Source organism: Dromaius novaehollandiae, chromosome 3, assembly GCF_036370855.1.
Source record: "Dromaius novaehollandiae isolate bDroNov1 chromosome 3, bDroNov1.hap1, whole genome shotgun sequence".
NCBI lineage: Eukaryota > Metazoa > Chordata > Aves > Casuariiformes > Dromaiidae > Dromaius > Dromaius novaehollandiae.
The window spans coordinates 8,751,571-8,767,260 of record NC_088100.1 but is presented as its reverse complement, the minus strand read 5'-3'; the positions used below and the strand labels follow the sequence as shown (position 1 = coordinate 8,767,260).

At 45.6% G+C, this 15,690-nt stretch overlaps 1 protein-coding gene across 6 annotated transcripts in view; it reads left to right on the top strand.

Moving 5' to 3' along the window:
* Nucleotides 1–15,690, top strand: part of KLHL29 (kelch like family member 29) — a 374,292-nt gene that overhangs the window by 353,465 nt on the left and 5,137 nt on the right. For all 6 annotated transcript variants that reach the window (XM_064508357.1, XM_064508356.1, XM_064508354.1 and 3 more), the window contains one exon: nucleotides 6,927–7,071. In XM_064508357.1, the coding sequence (XP_064364427.1) occupies nucleotides 6,927–7,071 (145 nt within the window). The remainder of the gene's footprint in view (nucleotides 1–6,926; nucleotides 7,072–15,690) is intronic.

Here is a 15,690-nt window from a genome sequence, read left to right as displayed (position 1 = left end):
ACGTGGATTCCTGTGCAGTAGGCATGAAACTAGGGTCCCTGACACATTGCATATGGATGCTGTAGTAGCCTTTGGGCAGGAGCAGGTTTTGATTACACGCTTATGTTTGGAGAGGAGATTTTTTTTTTTCCCCCTCACTTCCCCATCCTTTGCCACACTTCTCTATTCCCTGCCTTTGGAGCTGGCAGATGCTTTTGCAGCAGTGTAGCCCACAGCTTGATATTAGGGAGGTAATGAAGCCTCCCAGGGCCTTCATTTTGCACACAGTTGGTAAACTATCTTTCGTGTCCCCTTCTCGTGTTCCTAGCTGTAGGAAATTTGTTGCTGTTGAGTCAAAGTCCTGTGACAGTAAATGAACCTAGCCTACATACTTGCAGTGCCTGCCTTTCTGTTTCTTGTTAAGTTGTCCTACATAGCTCTGCTAAAAATTTATTCCATGCCCAGCCTCATAAGGTTTGTCTTATTTAACAAGATGGCCATAGACATGCTGAAGTCAGTGACTGTAAGCCTAATTATCTTGTCACTGTGTTTTAGTTCACATTGTGCCTTCATGCCAGGGCACTAAAATATACTTTTTCTGCTATCTGGAACAGTCAGTGTCTGCACTGGTGGAATTACAAGTTTTGATTAGTGTTTCTGGTTTCTAAGAAGAACAAATAATGTTCATTCATCACTATTATTAAATTTTAAATTCTGGTGAGAACTATGGAAATGCAGAGGTCAAAGATCTATGAGCATTTCTGGTTTCTAATACAAAAATTTAGTTCCTTACCATACCATTTACCCATAGAGGGAACTGTGGAATTTGTTCTAGGTATCAACTCAGCCCTTGCAAGATCACCAGGACAGACAAGTAAGAATTCCCCTCCAGCACGTATCTACTGTCCATTTATATCTGCTGTCTGGCCCTACCCTGCCATATGGACTGAACCCTTCCCACAAAGGAAGGAGAAAGAGGGCAGGCAGACAGCCATGAGAAGTGGATGGGGAACAGCAGCATGCTGGGCCTTTGGACCAGAGGTCTGGCCTCTTTTGTGCGCCTGAAAGCACTGTGCAGAGACCCAGCTGTGTGCCTGCAACATGCAGCTTAGGCTGTCCTTGGAGAAGACTGCAACTGCTAACAAGTAGTGCCAGCCTTCAAGTTTCCAGCTGGGCCTGCCCAAAAATATTCTTCTCCCTTCCCATGCCTGTAATGGGCTTGGAGCCACATTACATGTACAGTTTTGACTCAGAGATTTTTCGGGAAGGTCTGTAAGATCATTCATTGCCTACACTCATCCATCTTTTCTTTTTTAATAAGTACAGGGTTTGGAGAGATTTCTATACACACAGAGGCATGTGTATGTATACACCTACATGCATGTGTCCCCTCTGCATCCCCTGGCTGTGTCCTACCCTTCTTCTCAACGATGGGTGTCTCTGGGGATGTCCATGGTGTGCAGACATGAGCTCGCTCTGTCCATACTCTGTGCCAGAAGAGAGGTGTATGGCTGTGTTAGCACAGTGCTGAGCTGATCAGCCGTGCTGAGAGGCAGGGGACTACTTGGAGCAAGCTTTCTCCCACCTCCAATGGATGGGATGAAAGTACCGCGTTGGATCTTCTTTTTGCTATAAGAAGTGGGATGAGTGCATGTTGGCTCTAGTGGATGGTAAAACTCTTTTTTTGGAGGGTAAAAAAAATGCAATTCCTATAACAAGACTCTGCAAACCCCCAAGATGCCCAGTTTGACAATATGGAGCACTTTCTTTCCATGAAGACAACCTTAGTCCATTTGAGACTGGCGAGGGAGGGTGCTGATGGCCCTAAAAGAGCACAAGCATAGGATAAATTTGCCTCTTCCTCTCTTTCCCTTATTCAAGAGGGCTCCAGGTGTTAATGTGTTGCCATTCACATTTGGGCCTCAAAAAGAGCAGAGCTGCCCAAGAGAGGCATCTGCATGTTGGCTCTTCAGCCAATGTGCTTGTGCATGGTATCTCTGCCCTCCAGGATCATCTTCGATGTTTTCAAGAACTTGACAAGACAGTGCAGGATGAGCCAGACTTCAGTCCCAAGGTCTGTAACAAAAGATCTCAGGACAGGCTCTGAGGTTTTTGTCGTTTCATATAAATGCCTGAAAGGACAAACTGGTTAGTGATGTGTCCAGCCTCAGCTGGACAAGCAAAGAGCTGAGAATGCAAGAAATATCTGGAAAATAATGTTAGCAGCATTTGTGTACTTCTGCTGCACTGTTATGTGGCTTATTTATTTAAAATGCATAATCATTCCCATGAATTTATTTTTGGACTTTACGAGAGAAGTCAGATGTGTGTCTTGGCTTGTCCATCTCTGCAAGACAGATAGTTCCACACCAGTGCCATGGATTTGGCCAGCTGTCACTTAGAAGTGTTAAAGCAATACGTGTTCATCTCTTCTTTTGATATGTTTTTCCTTCCATAACTACTACTCAGGATTTTTCAGTGTTAAACTTGATTTTTTCTTTCCTTTGTCTCCATTTCTTCTCCATATATGCCATGTTCTTCATCCAAAATGATTTCTCCCACTCCTTGATGTGTTCCCCCTGCAGATATTTAGTCTTCTCATTACTTAGCAAAGTCACTATTTTTGTATTTGCTTATCAGATATCCTCCCCTTCACTTCCTGCTTCTCTTTTATCGCCGCATTCTGGCAAACTTTTCATTTTACTAACATTTCCCTGGTAAATATGGTGCTGAGAACTGAACCATGATTGCAAGTGGAGCCTACTCCTTTGGAAAGAGTAATTCCTCAGACATGCACACAAAATACAGCATTTGTAGCTGAAGGCGGTGGACTTCTGGGCCTCTGAAGATGGCTCGTTCAAGGGTCATTGGGGGAATTATAAGGCACCGTGACCTGTTGTGCAGCAAGAAGAGTGCAGCCAGCGTGAGAGGGAGCTCTGTGCTTGCATAAGCATGGTGTGTCGCCTTCCCTCTGGTCAGCTGTGGCCTCGCTTCCTCCTCTTCCCATTTTCTGCATCATCCCTGCTGTGGCCAAATCTGTGGGGCCTGTTCTTGGAGTCCGCCTGGCCAACAGCGTACTCCTCCTCCCCATTTTTCTTCTCCCTCCTCGTTCCCTGGAGAGCGCTGGCTTCACGCCGCAATGACAGCACCTTGCCAGAACGACTGAAATCTGAGACTGGGTGCTCATTGCAGTGTCTGCAGTTTGGCCTCACAGGCTATGCTGGGGATCAGACTGCAGTCTCCGGGCTGCCAAGGGCTGTTATCTTACCCATTGCTATACCAGCCTTGAGCTTGCCTGCATATTATTCGGGGAGAGGAAGAGGCACTTACTATTAAAAGCAGATTAGTTTCTACTGACTAGTCTTTCTCCTGTTTCATCAGGAGAAACAGGAGCCTGTTTCATCATGTGCATCTATCTATCTCCCCCAGCATGCTGGAGACCTTTTAGTTGGAGCTGTAGCTTGACTGGTGGCATGCCCCTGATAAAACTCTTCTGACTGGTTTTGTTTTAATAACCCTTTCCCAACACAAAGTGCTGCCACCATTCATTTTAGTGCCACTTCAGCCTCCAACCAAGTGCTGTACTGGAAGGTGACATAAGATCTTTAAGTAATCATGGGAGGGAAAGCAGAACTGTGATGCTTGGCTATATAACATATGGAGTGATAGGAGAGCCAAAAAAACACCACACAGGCAACACTGTTGTTACTAAGTTAGGGGCACACTGGCCAGTTAAATTATCAACCTCACATGAAGTACACCTCCAGTACAAGGATTGTGTTCAAGTGCATACCCCTTCCTGGAATGACTGTCGCTGGAAGAATAGAAATACCAGTGTATTTTCCTTTGCCAAGAGTAAAGTATAGTGATGTTATCCGCATGGAGAGAAGAATACTTTTTATCTATTATCTCCTTTACATTTACCCTACCTTTTAATCTCATGTGCGCTTACAATGCTGGACACATCCCAGCTAAGCTTTTCCAGCCTGAAATGACAGCCCCCAACACTTGGATTTCATTTTGGGGAAGAAGGATGCTTCTCTGTAACCTCTCTCAGTTTCCATGTTTCCTCTCACCTGTCTTCCTCCCCTCCAATAGGCATTTCAAATAACCTGGCGGTATTGCATGGTAGTCCTCCGACCCACAGGAGCTCGCATGCACTCCCAGTAGCATCAACCAAAATGCCCAACCAGCACATGCTTTTGCAAAATTAGGCTCCCCAACCATCTTGCCCTAGTAGCATGTTAAAGACTTTCAGCAGTGACAGAAGTTGGTATCTCTTGAGTGTTTGCATGAGGCTGCCGAGCCTTAGAAAGGACAGTAGCAAGGGAAGGGTATGGATAGTACCGCGGATGAAGTAAGGCTGAAGGTTGATCGTGGCTGTCCACGCATAGGCAGCAAGAATACCAGCTTGAGTTTTCCAGTATCTGTGAACAATTTCTGCCTCCATTGTAACAAAGCAAAAACAAAATATGCACTTTTCTCTCTACCTGGCTCCGGAGGGGTCTCCCTGATGTCTTTCTGCCGTATCTTCATCAGGATCAGGAGACTGTTTGCTGTGAACTTCTCCCTTCCTGAAGGAAGCTGCAGAGGTTTCCCTGTTTCGCTGTCTCAGACTTACTTTATATCAATTTATGAAATTGTAGCTAAAGCCAAAAGCAGTCAACAGACAACAGATAGGCGATGTACTGAAAAATTGATGAGACTCAAACATGATTGCCTCTTAGAAAATAAAAAGAAAGAAAAAGAAAATAAGACTCTGCTTATTTGAAAAGAAGAAAAAAAAAATGTCACTATAAAAATAACCAAGGGGTTTCCCTCTCTTTCTTTGACAAAAAGGAATGTGAAGTCAGTGATTCAGTCTCCTGAGAAGCTGCTGTTTCTGCCTTGAGGGAACCCCAAATAATTGCCCTGTGAGATTTGGGAGTTGAATTCTCAGCTCTTTTTTTATAGGAGAGTTTCTTTCTCTTGTAAACTAATGTTAGTCAAAGGAAAAAAAAACAGGAAAGCGTGATAATTAAATATGGAAAACTTCTGATGTGTTCTTTAACTGGAAAAAAATGTCACATATGCAAGTCTGATTTGGAAAGGGATGTGAGACGGGTTGTTAGGACAGATAAGTCCTTCTAATGAATTGTAGTGGCTTAGTGGCACTGAGAAGAAACTGAATACTCCTTGTTCTATTTTTCCGGATGAATTAGTTTCTTCCCATCTGTTCCCAAGGATCAATGACATTTTCCTAATACATCCGTGTTTTTTGACATATGCCTGTAGATACTCAGCATAACAGGAGCCCAGCTTTAACCCACAACACGTTTTGCCTGTTCTCACACTCCACGCTGCCGCCCCGTATGTCCCCTAGACCCAACCTGAGCCGTGCCACACCGTCGCCCTGCCAAACAGAAGCACAAAACCATTATTTTGCTTCTGGTTTAACCAGCTCAAAGTCCAATTAAGGAAATTACCCCTCTCTACTCGACAGGTACATCAGCTTTTGTTTAACTCCTGTCAAATTAAGTCTTTCATTAAATATTTAATGGAATAAGATGGTTTTACAAGAACCTCAGGGTTACAAAGGCATCCATGCAGGAGGTAAGAGAAAGCCGAAAGTGAAGTTGCTGGGGTTGGTCTAAGCCCATCTCGTTCTGTTTGTAAAATGAGGCAGTCACAGAATTGCAAACTCAGGAGGGACATCCAGACCCCCTGCGATGTCATGCAGAGACGAAGAGGCGTCTGCCAGCGCGCGGGAGGCTGATATCAGCCTGTCGGACCGCGTGCTGCTAGTTCTCCGCTGGTGCAGCAAGAAGCCAACCCTTTCCTGAGCACGTAACAGATTTTGGAGAGGCTTAAATATATAGCTGCTTTGGGAGAATATTTTTTTAGGAATTGCAAAAGATGTGTCCCATGACACCAGGAGAGCCACCCAGGAAACGCCCGCTTCACCCTCCGAAGTGCCTCGGCAGTAGTGGTTCTCGGAGACCTAGTTGTGAGAATTATTTTAACTACAGCAAAGCAATGTATTTTCCTTCTTTTGTTCACCGAGACTGCTGATGGGTTTCACTGAAATGCTGATTAAAAAACTGTACCACCTTTAGACAGACACCATCCTGAGAAATTTCAACCCAACTGGCTAGCATTTAATAATGTGCAAATGTGCATATGGTGTGATAGCAGCATACGGGACAAGTCAACTAATTAAATTAGGATTTATTTTGTTCAATGATTTTATGGTTAGCTTTACCAAATATTTCTAATAAATCTGCAGCTCGCACAATAGTTTTCAAGCATCTCTTTAACTTAGGAGAAGGGATTTGCTCAATTTGAAACCCCGACCTCACAGAGTCCATTGCTGAAGTGCAGGACTGCTGAAGGTACTTCACCCATCCAAAAGTAAAAATGCCAGTGAATTTACATGACAGCTGAAGCAAGGAGGGGGTAGTCGGGTGTCAGAAAATCTTCTGGGTTGTGTGGGTGACCCTCCTACCAGCAGAAGTGGTATAAAAAAAGAAGAATCTACTTTGGAATATTATTACATGGGAATCGGCGTTGTGGGTTCTCCTGTGCTGAGCTGCTGCTCCAAAAGGGGAAAGTATCTGAGCGAAAATTTGCAGCAATTCAAAATTCTGTAGCAGCTTGACATGTTAATTTGGTGTGTAAGAGCAGAGCTTTCAGGGTGACTCCATTAGGCTTAGCGAGGGGATAATTGCGCTTTCCCAGTTTGGCGGGAGGTGAGTACTGGGGAAGTGAAGAACCGACGAACTTTAAAAGTGCCTTTGAGAACTTCGAGAGGGAAGAACAGAAACAAGGAAGATTTCCTCATTTTTCTTCCCCTAGCCTTGGAGGTTTAGAGAAACGTGACTTATCTATAAATAAGGGGAATGTATAAATAAAAAACAGTCTCCAAACCTGAGCCTAAAACTGATCTCGGTGTTGCTTTCCATTGACAGATAACAAATACGCTCCTGCAGTCACTCTCAATGGGTTCATCTTTATTCTTGGAGGAGCTTATGCAAGAGCAACCACCATCTATGACCCAGAGAAAGGCAATATTAAAGCAGGTCCCAACATGAACCACTCCAGGCAGTTCTGCAGGTGAGAAAAAAACATTCAAATTGAATTACCAGTACCTTAATATTTTTTTGCTGAAAAAATAAACTCATGATACCTAATAGGGAGAGGGGCAGGGGAATGGAGGTGGGTACTGTATGGGTGTTTTCCTTATCGCTTGTACGCATTCAGGGATGTGGCGTTCTCCAAAAAGCGCTTCCAGGATCCTGCTATGGTCCATTTGTCTCTTCGTAGTCAGGCACTGCGGACCGCAAGGAGGGACATATATTGGGCTGCTGCTTCCAGCAGGCTACATTAATGCTGTTTTCCATAGTTTGTCATGCGCAACCGGCGGATGATAAGTACACGCCATACGGGAGCCTGCCATAATATGGAATCGCTTTTTTGCTAAATGGTTAAAAGATCCTGGAAAGAAAAGTGCTGAATAGGCACCGCATGCTGACATTAATTATTATTTATGCCGTGCCTTTGATTGCTTTTTGGGCTTGCTTCCCTGATCCTGGCCGCAGGTTTAACAAACTTCCCAAACTGGACGACAAAAATAAAACTTGGCGCCCGTCGCAGGTACTGGCAGAACTGAAAGGCCTTTTAGAAAGCATTGCGTTAGTGTCACCGAGCGCAAAAAGACTGCCTTGGTGTAGGCAGCGCTTAGTGCCGGCCGCCCCCAGGGAGCAGCTTTCAGCCGAAAAGTCGTCGCCGGCCTGCGACGGCTGCCTGCACCCCGTGCCGGGGCGAGCAGGTCCTTTGCCCCGTGCTGGCAGGGTCCGTCGCTTCCTTCTGCTGCGGTAGCGTCCGCTGGTCGCCCCCGCGGAGGGGCAGTGCCGGGGCGGCGGCCGGGTGCCGAAAATAGACCCGCCGCCCTGGCCCCCCCCCCCCCCCCGGAGGTCTCTAACGCCTGTCCCCAGCCGGAGAAAGGCGTCCTTGCTTTGCTCTCTTGTATCGAATCTTACCTGTTGGCGGAGAAGAGAAAATTCCTTCTGAGACAGCACGTTTAGCTGTTGACGTCTTTTTGCTCCGTTTTTTTCTCTTTTTCCCATTTTCTGCTTTTTTTTCTTTTTTTAATTTAAGGAGCGCCCTCTCTTGGCTGCTGAAGCAAATTTTCTTCTCAGCGACGGGGTCAGAGGGGTCCGGCTCCATCGGGGCCCTGCACCCATGTTCGCCCCTGCTAATTTCGAGCCACCGCTGTCCCTCCGCTTTAACGAGAGGGAAATGGGAGAGAGGGGAACCCCACAGCGTTCAGGCAGCTGTTAGTGCTATTTTTCTCCAAAGATGGAAAAACAGCAAGAAAGGCTGTGACGCAGCTGATGTGCTTGTCCTTGGCAAGCCACAGCCGTAGTCCTGAACATTTCAGGATCGTAGCCCTACCTGGCAAAATGCACCACGAGGGACTGCTGCACGTTCGTTACAGTTCCCAAATCTTGCCAGAGAGAAGCATGAGCTGCTCTTTAAACATCTTTCTTTTCTGTTAATTAAGCATCCGTTTTGTAATATACTACAGGAGACCTTACGTAGCCATGGGTGATTTCAACCTGGGGACATTAGCTGGGCATCTCACGCAGCCGACAGCAAAACTTCCCAAGGTTTCTAATGCAAAGAGCTGCTTTGTCCAGCCCCCCTGAAAGTGGTCCAGGAGAAGACCTTGGACTGACCAAGGAGAGTTAACTGGTCACCTAAAAATTAGCTGTTGCTTAGGCACTCGTGGTGGTGTTCCCAATAAAGTTGCTTCTCTGAAATAGTTTACAACACCAGTCAAAAAAAAAGGAAGCTTCAAACTTTTAAAGGAAAAATTTCCCAAAGCCTAAAACAAAGGTCAACCCAATGGACTGGAAACCCACATTTATAATGCGAGAGGAAACAAAAAAAGAAATAGCTCGGTGCATCCCAACTGGTTTCCAAAAAGCACTGTTTCAGAAATTCTTACCTTTACTGGGAAATGCTCAAGGAAAAATATTTCATCCAAAAGGAGATGTGAAAGCAGTGGTAAAAACTAATAAATCAATATGTATGGAAATAGGAAAAAGGGGAGGTTAACAGTAATGAATACAAGGTATAGGTTAAAGACTGGCTGCTGCTTAAGGGAGCTAAGGGAACCAGTGAAGTATTAATAGTCAATAGGAGTAAAAAAAGGTCATTTTAAATCCGTTAGGATCAAATTTGCAACCTTAATCAGTGATAAATCCATTGCTGAGGCTGATGAAGTAGTAAAGTGTAATATAGAACTATTTCATGGATATTTCTCTTCTGCCTTTGGAAGGAAGCAAGATGTTTTGATTCCGTATTAAACTATGGGTGGACAAAAAACATTTGTAGCAAAGAAAGACTTGAAAAAGGATCAGAAATTAAATTCTCAAATCAGGCAAACTGGCTATCTTAGACACAGGAGTCTTTAGAGACCCAGCTGAGAAGCTGTTTGATCCACTGCTGTTTATTTTTAATAACTCGTACAGTTCAGGGGGATTCAGACAGCTCAGGGCCCTGCCAAGGTGTTTCCTGTATTTTGAAAGGGTGGAAGGCAGGATTTTAGTACAGTGGTAATTAATTTTGCAGAGGATCAACATCAGGCTACGTGGTCTCATTTGACCTCATGTTGGTCCTTTGCAAAAGAACGGACTGGTTAATTTGGGATTCCATCAACAAATAACTAGATACTAATAATACAATGAACAGCAATCAGTGTGGTTTCCTGGAAGATGAGTCTTCTCAAACAAACCTGTTGTCTTCTGGTTTGGGGAGGTGAGGTCGGGGGGGTTTTTTGTTTTGTTTTGCAAGGGATTTTTTTAGTAAAACATGTCTGGCTGCTAAAGACAACTGTGTTGCTATAATATACTGTGATTTCTCCAAGGCATTTGGCTGGTATTATATGGAATTAACAAGGCACACATTAGAGAGATTAAATCTGTTTCCCTGACAGATCTCAAAATGTAGTTGTTAATGAGACGATATCACTGAGCAGGGCCATCACTGGCAGGCATCGATTCTTTCTCCAGTGCTATTTAATATTTTTACCAACAATCTCATTAATAGAAAATCTGCCCTTGTAAGGGTTGCCGGTGACAGCACTTGGCGGGGCAAAAATATTGTGAGGCATGAGTTATTCTCGCCAGTTCTCTGCATGTGCCAGTTAGATGGTCTCAAGCCAGTATTTTAAATGCAAAGTCATACGTTAGGAAGTGCACCTGCAAGTTACACCTGTGCAGCAGCCACATTCCCTTTTCTGAGGCGGGATCTCGGACGAGGAAACGAAGGATGCCGGTCAGATCGGCGCGACATGAGCTCTCCTTGCAACGCAGTGCATGAAAGGTCAGTGCAATATGAGACATATCATATGAGCAATAACAGGGAGATGAAAACGCAGTGGGCAGAGAGAGTGCTGCTGCATACAGCAGTGCTAAGACGAACGTGGGGCTTGAGTTCGCACGTCAACATGTGGCAATACCAACTGAAGTTCGAAGGAGAGCTGCAAGAAGGAGCCAGGGTTGCAAATCAGTTTGTTGACCTGAAATTTGAGGAGTTTATCAAAGAAACGTTGAGAGGTGACTCAATCACTGGGCCCAGGCGGGAGAGCTCTCCGCTTGCAGGCAAAGGCGTAGCAGGTTACAGGGGCGACAAAGTGAAGTTACACATCTCAGCCTTGAAGCGAGGCTGTTTCCTAACAGCAGGGATAATTAAACCGTGAACCGTCAAGGGAGGGGGGGAACTCATGAACACTTGGTGTTTTTAAGATAAGATTAGATACGTTTCTAAGAGAGATGCTGCCTGGGGAAAAGTCCGTGGCCTGCGTATACACAAACTCAGATTAACCAAACGCAGAGATCACTTCTGACCTTCGCCTGTTAATCTATACATTCCTCGTTCTGCTCATTAGCGTGGATCACAAAAAACATGGTTCAAAAGCAGCAACATAAACAACTTAAAAATTACCTGCATGCTCTTGATCTCCCCTCAACAGAAGTCATTCAGTATCAAATTTGCTGGGAAAATCTTGACCGCATTGCTTTTATTTTTATCTGCACTCTTTTTACCATGCTAGTAGCTGTCAGTGTGATCGCTTAGAGTATGGAGGAAAGAAATGCATGCGATATTCTCTGCATTGCGTACATGAAAACACAGAGGTCCATTAAAATAGTTTTAATATCAAGTTAAACTACTTTTAATGAAAAAACTAAAAATAAATGGTTCAAGTCTCCAGCTCACAACCAAACAAGAGCAAACTGAGCACATGTTTTCAGGTTTAGCCTGGTCTCATGGAAGTCAATGAGAAATTTGTGTTGACCTGGAGTTAATCCTTTGAGGGACAACACCAAACATGCAAAGAGCAGTCATGCATCGATGTATTTTGAAATTTTGTGACTTCACACATAGGCATTGAAAATCTTCCACATGCGGTCCGAGGGCGAGTAAATTATTTTGCATGTCCCAAACGTCAGGCAAATGGTCCTGGTTTGGCAGCTTGCGTTCACACTGTGGGATGGTTGGAGGCCCTGAGCGTGGATGTGGTGGCGGCTGACGGCAGCAGATGGGGGCCAGGAGCCGCGATGGGTGATGACCAGCTCTGCCCAGCTGGCCACCTCCCTGCAGCCTGCGGACAGCAGCTGCAGAAAGGGGCCTCCCCAGCCCTGGGAAGGCCTCTCTTTGCAGACAGATGCTCTCCCTTCCCCGGATGCCCTTCAAGGCTTTATTTTTCCACGAGCAAAAGGAATACAGAATGGGTTTCTATGTATGATTAAATATTCCATATTCTGCTTGCTTCGGATCCAGGCAGCATGCAAATGCAAGTGTGCTACAGAGATCCTCCACGGGGTAATGGCAGCAGCACGATGGTGCCAGCAATAATTCCAGAGAAGCTAATTTAGTACCAGCAATTCCCAATAGGCACCAGGGAAGCATTTTCTTCCTCATCCTCTGACTGTTAACCAGTAAGATTTATTAGATGGTGCTGCCGAATGGAAATCTTTAATAAAACTTAGATGTGGGCTGAACAGCACAACAAAAACAGGGTCGGTCTGTGGATTTTTTTCCTCTCCTTTTTAAATAAGCCCTTGTTCTTGAACAGCGGAGCATGGTGACTTCTGTGCTCAACTACTAGGCATTGCTAATGTATGGCACCAGCCGCAGATTCCCCTCGCTGATTCGTTTCCTCATTGCGAAGTTAGTGGTAACTCCAGGCGTTGGAAGGGGTTAGAGCACAGCTTGTTTGGACAGATATTCCCAAGTGGAGCTATTATGGAGCACAGTTTCTTAATGGCTGCGCGCTCCTGAAGCCCGCGGACGGGAAGGCTGGTCTTTCGGCATGCAGTGTTCGCAGCTAGAAGTGCCTGCGGTCCAGAGGGGAAAGCCTAAATCTTCCAGCATATCTGGAAGGAGACGTGGGGCTGGGACTACACTCAGCTGATGGGAACGGCAGCAGCAGACTAATAGCAATAATTTCTGTAGCAGTTTATGACATGAAGGATTTCTGTGTGCATTAAAGTGTAACTGATACATACAGAACACTTGGGCCATTACTGATGTGCAGCCGACTCTGGAATAAAACGTCGCTGTTTTTCAGCAACAAGTAACAATGCTACATGATGGCTTTGAGTCATTAGCAAGGGGAAGCGCACACAGAATACGGGAGAATATAACTGGAAGGTGGCCAAAACACCCACACTAATAACCCGGCTCCAAGAAGTGCCATGATATCCTCCTAATTGACCATGACTAATCTGGACTCTCATTTATCCATCTCATTGTGAAGATGACACCTCTGGCAGCACAGCTCGGCCACCCGAGCTCAAGACCTCTAACACATAACCGCCCAGCTGCCAGGCGCTGTGGAGACTGTCAGTGCCGCCGACCTCGGGAAGACACGCTGGCATCCAGACCACCACTGATGGGGACGGCAGCAATGCATTGCATGTCCACGTTGCAGATCGCCATGCAGGTTTCACTAGAAGACCCCTGTTTTAAGCGAAAGCTCATGGGGCGCTGGCAGCTCTGTCTAGCGCTGTCATGGAGCCACTTCGTACGGCGGCCGGCGTGCCTTGAAGGTTTTGTTTATCCTAGTACTTGCGACATCCAGTTTATCAGCATCTTCCACTTACTTGTGTGTTCTGATCGAACCCTCCTGAAATCTTATGACAAGACAGAAATTCATCTGCTAATAAAAGTGGGGAATTTTCTTCTGAGCAGATTCACTGTAAATCTAACTGATAATATTTAATAATGTGTTTTGGAGCAGCTCCAAATAAATTACTGGCGTTTGCACGCACAGAAGATGCAAGTGAGGAAGGAGAGGAGCTTTGTTTGTAGCTTCCGAACATACTAAGTTTCAGTGAATCAAAACAACGCGCTAATTCAGCCGTTTCAAATCTCTTGTACAACCCCAGACTTTACAAGACAGGATTTCTTTTTTTTCTTCTTCAACACTGTCTGATAAGACAGGCGAGATCTTTAGGACTAAGCAGGAAATTTTAAAATATCAATAATAATAATAACAGTAAGCAAAAGTAAGAAAGGTTTTGTTGGTTCTCACACTGCTTGGTGCTATCGTGATGCCTAGCTGTCAGGACTGGGAGAGGTGGATGCTTGAGCAGAGGCTCCCAGGGACATGGCTCTCAAATGCTGCAGAGGGAGGCAGTGGCATTGCCCCCTTGGGTTGCTTCCAAATTTCTGCCCATTGGGAGACTTCTGCTACAAAATGCTTCTGAGTGGAAGGTCCACGACACTCTTCAAGGGAAGGCGACCAGGTGGAGCTGCTTGAGCAGGGCCTCCGGCTGGAAAGCCCCGCTGGCTCACACGTGCTGAGCCCTACACCTCTGCGCGGGATGTGGAGAGCAGTTTGGCAGGGTTTGCAGATGTCAAGCTGTTGAGCAGAGAGCAAGGCTGCCATTCACATGTGATTTTGCTGCTTAAAAAGCAAAACTCCCGCTCGGTCCATGGAGTCGCTTAATGGCCAGCTGCCAGAGAATTTCATCTCCACCATCCTCCATTTGCTCAAGGTGGGGAAGGAGGAAGTTAAGGTGGAGAGGTAGAGAAGTTGAAGGGTTTTTTCAGATGAAACAAGCACTCCAAAAGAGGCAGACAGATGGGCACCAACCCCTGCTGTGCTCAGCCGCCTTGGGGTTGTCTTTTGGAGTGTGATGCAAAGCTTTGTAAGGGGCAGCGGACAGGCTGGACGGGGCTGTGCTGCAGGGGGACAGTCACAGTGTGCGATGGTCTGGTATTATTGCTCATGGTTTGGGCAATCAAGGACACCCAGGCAAATAAGGTGAATTGTCTCTAGGGCTGTAGATCAAGCCTCTCTAATAAAAGGAAGCAATTGCCTGGGGAGCAGAAAGCACAGTCATTAGCCTGTTGGCTAATGAATTTGTAAAATCCTGGAACGTGTTTTCCTGGAAGGAGTGGATAAAATGACCTCTATTTGATGAAGATTATCTTCACCCTGGGCATGTTGCTTGAGACGTGTAAGTTCAGCCGCTGACCTCAAAGCTGCCGTTGGGTTGCCTTCCATAGCGAGGTTACACGGTGTGCAGCTCCTTCCTTGTCAGGTTCTGGCAGCCTGTAATCATTTTATCTCCCACTATTAATGGCACCGAGCAATAAACTTGCATCCTAATTATTGTAATTATTTCTTTCTTTGTACGTCAGCCTTGGTAATGATGTTTTTACAGCTGATGGGATGGAAGGGAGGGGAGAAAAGAAATATTGTCACAGTAATGAAGAGAGAGCAATGAACATAGTACTTTCCACTCGCTTTCCTTACGGTTTTAGAGCCCACTTGAGCTTTCTGTTCCCTAAGGTCCCAGAAATTAACAGTGATTGTCCTAATATTGTAAAGAAATAGCAATCTAGGACTACATTCCTAATGGATCTTAACTACCTACCTGCCACTTTAGCCCTGGAGATGCCCAAGCATCTCCAAAGCGCCCTGCACACGTAGGCATCTGCTGCATATTTAGAACTGGCAATTTCTTGAGAGCAGGAGCAACTCACTGTTTTCCTTAACCTCAGGCAAGCTAAGTGTAATGCCAATCTTAGCTATGGGAATTGCATGTGGAGGGGGCAGAAGCCCCTCTAACCACCATTTAAAATTCGTATGCAGTCTTTGAAACAGAGGGTGGAATTTGAGCATCCATCCAATGCATTAGGACTATAGTAAGAGGCTACAATATTGAATTTCTCAGCCGCTGGTGATGAGTTTCTTTCAGTACTACCGCCTAGCTCTTGGAGAGTAAGAGTCGCATTGGCACTTAAGGCCAGACTTAGCTAGGCAGCACGCAACCAGGTAGTAAGGGTTGGTGGTTGCTTAGCTCTTGTTCCCAGGGTCATTTATGGTCTAGCTACAAGGGCCTCTGGCAAAGTCCTCCCTCTGCCCATCCTCTTGCTTCCCTCCAGGTCAAACGCTCCTTCCAGAGTAACCTCTTTGGGTAAGGGATAGCGTAGGACAGGCCCCAGTGTGAAGTGGTACAACCATAAAGGTCCTTTTCTGTGTTAGGGTGAGGTGCTGTTGTCTGTACTGGCATAGACACGCTGGTAAAGTAAAACTTAGCTGGGACCATTAACAGGCACAGGATTTTGGTCATCAGCGCTGACGGGGTGGGCCGTAGACCCATGCTGTGAGCTAACACATCTTATAATTACCCATGATTTGTAATTCGGCAG